Raw genomic sequence first — 5,925 nt, 5'->3', positions numbered from 1 at the left:
ATATACTAGCTAAGGCAATCGGCAAACCTGAACATGGTGGCCGTGTGCGGGGTTCCTGATGGCATATGCATAACTCGAGTATTTTGGGAAGGCTCCTAAAAAGTCACCGAGAGTAGAGCGTCTCAAAGAGACGGTAATTTATTATGTAAACATAGAATAAGACCGTCTCAAAATATTTATTATTTGAAAATTATTTTACTTTAAGCATAACCAATTTGTTGAATTTTTGTCTTACATGCAGATAAATACTTTGCAAACACAAGTATCAAATATGCAAAGTATGATGGTGCATTTTTGGCAAAGTGGTGAGAAGCCAAGTCAAGAATTATTAGAATGCTTCCTGAAAGGAATTTCTATGAGTACTCAAGGATCGAAAGCTTGTCCATCTACGGATGGTTCTCATAGTATCTCAATACAAGAGAGTGAGGAGCAATCCCATCCGGAGCCACACCGTAAAGAGATACCGCATGAAGAGCCACCTAGCCAAGAGAAGGAGGTATCATCTTTTGATTTATCACTAAGATTTTAAGGAAACTTATTAATATATTTGCGTGACTAATGAGTTTGAAGTTCTGATTTTACTAATATTTCAAGGGGTGGAGAGACTGTGATTTATCATTACCCTAAATCCGAATAAGATAGTGGCATCAGGCTTGATGTATATGGAAAAAAGGCGGAATTCATAACTGTTCACGGTAGATCACTACTTAATGGTTATAAGAAAGTAGAAGTTAAGAAAGTACAATCTGGATCGGAAAATGATACGTTGCACTGTGCTGTTGGGGATGATTTGATAGTATTGATTGATGCGAAGGACTCATATGTTCAGGTGGCCTCGAGAATCATATTCACAAATCCTAGTAAGGTAATTTTGTAGTTTTTTTTAAAATTAGAAGTATTATCTTATAATAAGTTAATATAAATATTAACTATTTTGTGAAAAAATAATAAAGATGGAAATCGTAATGAAGAAGAAGAAGAAGAATCATCAAAGGTCTGCACCACCTCTTGTCCCGACTATTCTGGGTGTAGAAGTTAGTAGTGAGTTTAAGCAAAAGTTGAGAACCCCGCTGATGAATTCTTTACTTCTCGAGGCTCGCGTATTGAAGGCAAGCGGATCACTGATTAACGTTTCGATTGATGACCATGTATTACACCTTGATGACTACACTTCTCCGATTTCTTACGAGGAGCTTATTCATTGGTGTGACGAAGGCGAGATAGGTGCCTCTCACATTGCTATTTTTATGAGGTAAGCTTTCTTAATGACCATGTTCTGTCTATTTTTATCCGTAGGAAGCCAGCCGTTATTTTGTTTGTTGAACGTTTGAGAGTAAGAAAGGAATGGAATGAGTTGTCTAAGTACATGTACAACACCTCAGATCATCTAACTGCATTCTCAGAAGGGGTACTATGAATATAAGTACATGTACAACACCACCATCCAAGAAAACAGGTATTCTCCTTTCGACAGCTTCCACAACCTGTAAATTACATAAAAGGCATTTGATAGCGCCACACTGTCACGTCTTTTAAATGAAGCTACAGGAATAACCCGCAGTCCAAATCAGACTCTTGTGGAGTATATAAATGGGAGATAGTGGAACTGAAATTATTTCATGATAACTGAATTACCTCTTCCAGAGCCATTATAGTTGGCCATTATAGTTGCTGGGACATAATCAAGTTGTCGGGCTCCATGGTTGGACACAATGATTCCTGCAACACCTGATTGGACCGCTAATCGTGCTGTAGATAAGCTATGTGGCTACTTCATTAGTTAGAGTTACGCTATGTGGCACTTACCATCCTTGGCAGTGACCACTCCTTTCAGTAAAATAGGCAATTTGGTGATGGTTTTGAGCCACTGCGCATCCTATCGAGAGAGCCAAATAAACAGTTTATGCATCTACATTTTGTGTTTTAAACAACAGTAATAGAGCATTAATCCCAAATGGTCATTGGATTCTTGTTGTAGGTATTTGAGTGATCTAAGTGATACTATGAAGTCTACTAGTTTCTACGGATTCTTGTTCCCGGAGACGTTGTCTAAATTTGCATCCATAACTGATGATTTACGATCAGATTATATAGCTAGAGCTATGACATGTACGCAGTGTGGCAGGGGTCGAAAACTGATATTTGCAGCTTATCACGAAAGGTATACATAAAGCTTTCCATTTTCGAACTTCTATTTATTTATTCCTGGCTATTTACGTGAAATTTTCTCATTGTCCTCTTTTTTTAATCAAAGTGATCATTGGATGTTGGCTGCAATTAATCCATCTGAAAGTATTGTGTATTGGTGTGATCCTTTTGGGTATACGGAGCCTCGAAAGTTTATCATGGAAATAATTAATAGGTAAATCATGTATATTACATGTTAGTGCGTGATTTGACTTATGTTTGACATGACGACTTATTTTAGTTAAATCACATACAGAGCCTTCGAGAAAAGAAACTCTATCGATCCACTAGCAAGGCTCGAGGCAAAACCAGTTACTTGGAGAATAATTAAGGTATATCTTTTATATTGTCAATATTTATTAGGAAAAAATAAATATCATTAGTATATCTTTTATAGAGGAAGTGTTCTGACCATGACCATGACCAGCACCATAATTCTGACATTAGAATGAAAGTGTCTGTTTTGGGCGGAGACCTTATAGTTTTGTTTTAGGCACTTACCCAAAAGGTCCAATACTAATGTAATTGGCATGGACACTTGTGAGCATGGCAAATCTCCTCTAATTATCCGCTGATGTAGAATGTGAGTTCTCACTCTAACAGGCCGGGGTAAGCGCTATAAGTGGTAATCATTGAGGCACAGGAATGACAGAATAATGTTGTTAATCTGTTTAATTCACCCTATATTTTAATAGTTAGACTGTCATGTGGATGTTGTAATGCTTCCTTAATATTGCAGCATAATAAAGTACAAGTGGAACTAGTTTGAAATGACTGAACTCTATACTAGAACTTGTAGTTGTGTTATGTAATTAGTAATTAATTAGCAACTTGTACTATTTCAAATTCCCAGTTCAAAATTTCTAAAGACAAACAGATCCGTCTAATGATGTGAATTATATCTGAGCTAGTAGACTGAAACCTTGATTTCATTTTCAACTGGATAGAGAAAGTGTTAGGACTGCAACCAACACCAGAATTTTGATGTTAGAATGATACTTTGATAATTTCTATTTTATACTAGTTTGAAAGAGTTGTAGAGTTGAAAAAATTGTTTGGCATCTAAGTTTTACCATCCCAGATATATGTTCTATTAATTGTGGCATTGTGAAGGGACGACTTGTTTGTGTTGTCATTGCTTGATTCACATGTTTCATGGAACATTGTCCTTTCTATTATATCTACTAATATGCCATCAGATTTGCATCAGGCTGAGAATTTTGGCATGTTTTTGTGCAGCACCTGTTTGTTTTTTAGGTTGATCAGTATTTTTGCATTCTCGTCAGTTTTGTGCAAAGACTGTTTTTTTTTGGCAGCCTTGATCAGTATTTGCATTCTCGTCAGTTTTTGCATCAGGCTTTATTTTGGCCTGTTTTTGGTCGGAGTAGATATAACATGTGTATATGGGTTTGGTTTTTGTTTTAGTGTCCTCGCCAGCCTGATGGGAGCGTATTATGCGGGTATTATATTTGTCGATATATGTTGGAGCTAATCAAAGGAAGATATATTAATATTACCCCAAATGTATGTATTTTTTTTCTTCATTTCAATTATTTTCATCGCTTTGCTTATTATAATCTCCATCTTATTAATTGTTTTACTTTACACGTCATATATATAGCGTATTAACTAAATTTTTGGATGTCCTATATATATAGTTCATGCTTAACGCCCCAAAGACATATACGGTTGAGCAAATCGACGAGGTGCGGAATATTTGGGCTGAATTCACCCTCAATTTTAAGCCGAAAAGTAATGGTGGATGAAGCTGATTACAATTTATTGATGTTCAATTCTTTTTGCACTTACATGCTACTAAGTAATAACGATTCAAGGATTTTTATTTATATTTTGCAAGTATGAAAGTACGTTTGTAGCCTATGCGCTATTACAAACATTAAACGATGTATATTTTTTCAAGGATTTGTCCTTGTTAATTCTAATAAAATTTGTTGCGTAAAATATGCTGGAGTTTCTGAATTTTAATGCAGGTTTAATTCTTATATGAGCTATATATACGATTCTATCGTGTAGGAATTACGATGAAAAAGGAAATATAAAAAAAAAAAAAAAATTTCAAAGAGAACGGTTAATTGTTAAACCTGTTCTATTTGAAATGGCACAAAATGGCGCCAAATGGTATATCAAAGAGCACGCCTTAACAAATAGGACGGTTGTACCATCCCCCGTTCTCTTTGAAAAGGTTCAACAATGGCGCCAAACACTCCTTTCAAAGAGAACGCCTTAACAAAGAGACCGGTCCCCTTTTACACCCGTGCTGTTTGAAATATCAATGAGAGCGGTTCCCATTAGCAACCGTGCTATTTGAAATAACAACGAGCACGGGTTGACCATTTACCAACCGTTCTCATATATCAAAGAGAACGCTTGGCCACAGGCCGGTTGAAAGACGCATTTAGAACGGTCCTTGACCGTTCTCCTTAATGGTTATTGTAGTAGTGTGGGAGGACTCCCATGGAGATAGACGCTGCTGTTGTTGAGGAGGCTTTAGAGCAGGCCTTCACCGATGCGGTGATGGCCACTGGAGGCGAGGCTCACGAGGAGGAGGCCGTCGAGGAGGAGGAGGAGGCCCCGAGACGGGCCAACGTCAGGCTAGGAGGTTGTCAGCTGAGGAGAGCCCCTGCGTGGGCTGAGACCTGGGAGAGTAGGCACCTCGTGTGGGCTGCAGAGGGTCACCTGTCCTACAGGACGGTGAAGAGTTTGGTAAATAAGAATTCACTACTCATTACCTATTCTCTTTCATTTTTTTTTGTCCAAACTTCTTGCAAATTTCATTCAAAACTAAAGATAGCTTTGTTTTAAATCATAATAGGAGGCCGGGAACATCAGGTCGTTCTCGGGTTACACGACAGCGATGGAGCACTACGAGCGGCTGTCGGCGGAGGAGAGGGCCATGATCGAGCGTGGAGCGTTCGGTCCTCTGGTTCAGGTTTGGAGGGATATCGTGAAGAGGAAGTTGCGGGCTAACCTTAGCCTGGTCCGCGCTTTCTTGGATCGATTCTGGGACACAACTTCCACGTTTCACCTGCCTTTTGGTGAGGTGGGAGTTACTCTGGAGGATTACGGCATGATTTCTGGTCTGCCGTGTGGGACTGAGGAGGTGGTGTGGCCGGAGACTGCTATGAGGGCGGATTCGGCCGAGGCGAGGAGGTTGATCGGCTGGAACTTATCACCGAAGGTCATTGTTGCGATCTTAGGGCTTGGTACCCGTACCTACGTCCGAGACTACTTTGCGGGAAGACCCGGAGTGGTGACGATCGATGGGAGGGAGACGGCTCCTCCTCCTGTCTGGTGAGCGAGAGCTCGTCGTGGCTTTGGTGGTTCTTGTCTTCTATTTACCTCGGAGACAAGGGCGAGAGGCTATCGACGAAGCTTCTTCCCTTTCTTTCGACTCGAGTTCCCTAGGACGCTGGACTGGCCCAGGTTCTTGCTGGTTTTGCGGTCCTCATCCGCTTCATGAGGGCCATGGTTCGTCCGGAGTTGATGGAGAAGGGGACTTCTCCTGGCGCTGTCGGACCTGGACTACTGTTGGAGGTATGAACCTTCCTTTAGGCCAAAGTAAATTCTTTATCGAAAGATCGTCATTGATCATTCTGTTTTATAGGCATGGGTGTACTCCTACTTCCCGAGTTTCGCGCCCAAGAGGACAGAGCCGTTGGAGAAGGCCTATCCCGTGGTGAGGGATTGGGTGATGTGCCGGACGAAGAGCAAGCGCTC

At 40.2% G+C, this 5,925-nt stretch overlaps 1 protein-coding gene across 1 annotated transcript; it reads left to right on the top strand.

The window, feature by feature from the left end:
- The first annotated feature begins 956 nt into the window (after positions 1-956).
- On the top strand, positions 957-4,149 carry LOC141639490 (uncharacterized). The gene is made up of 6 exons (XM_074448601.1): positions 957-1,252; positions 1,979-2,161; positions 2,255-2,362; positions 2,444-2,519; positions 3,613-3,711; positions 3,846-4,149. Exons 1-6 carry the CDS (start codon positions 966-968, stop codon positions 3,951-3,953), a joined length of 861 nt encoding a protein of 286 aa, XP_074304702.1. The 5' UTR covers positions 957-965; the 3' UTR covers positions 3,954-4,149.
- Positions 4,150-5,925: the final 1,776 nt, after the last annotated feature.

This window comes from Silene latifolia, unplaced genomic scaffold (genome assembly GCF_048544455.1).
Source record: "Silene latifolia isolate original U9 population unplaced genomic scaffold, ASM4854445v1 scaffold_418, whole genome shotgun sequence".
Lineage (NCBI taxonomy): Eukaryota > Viridiplantae > Streptophyta > Magnoliopsida > Caryophyllales > Caryophyllaceae > Silene > Silene latifolia.
This window is presented reverse-complemented; position numbering and strand designations above follow the sequence as displayed.

Bases quoted from the DNA above. Each gene is read 5' to 3' on its own strand.
- LOC141639490 (XM_074448601.1), top strand. From the start codon at position 966: ATGAAGAAGAAGAAGAAGAATCATCAAAGGTCTGCACCACCTCTTGTC. The intron at 1,253-1,978 runs GTAAGCTTTCTT...TTCTTGTTGTAG, and splicing joins CACATTGCTATTTTTATGAG to GTATTTGAGTGATCTAAGTG. The intron at 2,162-2,254 runs GTATACATAAAG...TTTTAATCAAAG, and splicing joins TTTGCAGCTTATCACGAAAG to TGATCATTGGATGTTGGCTG.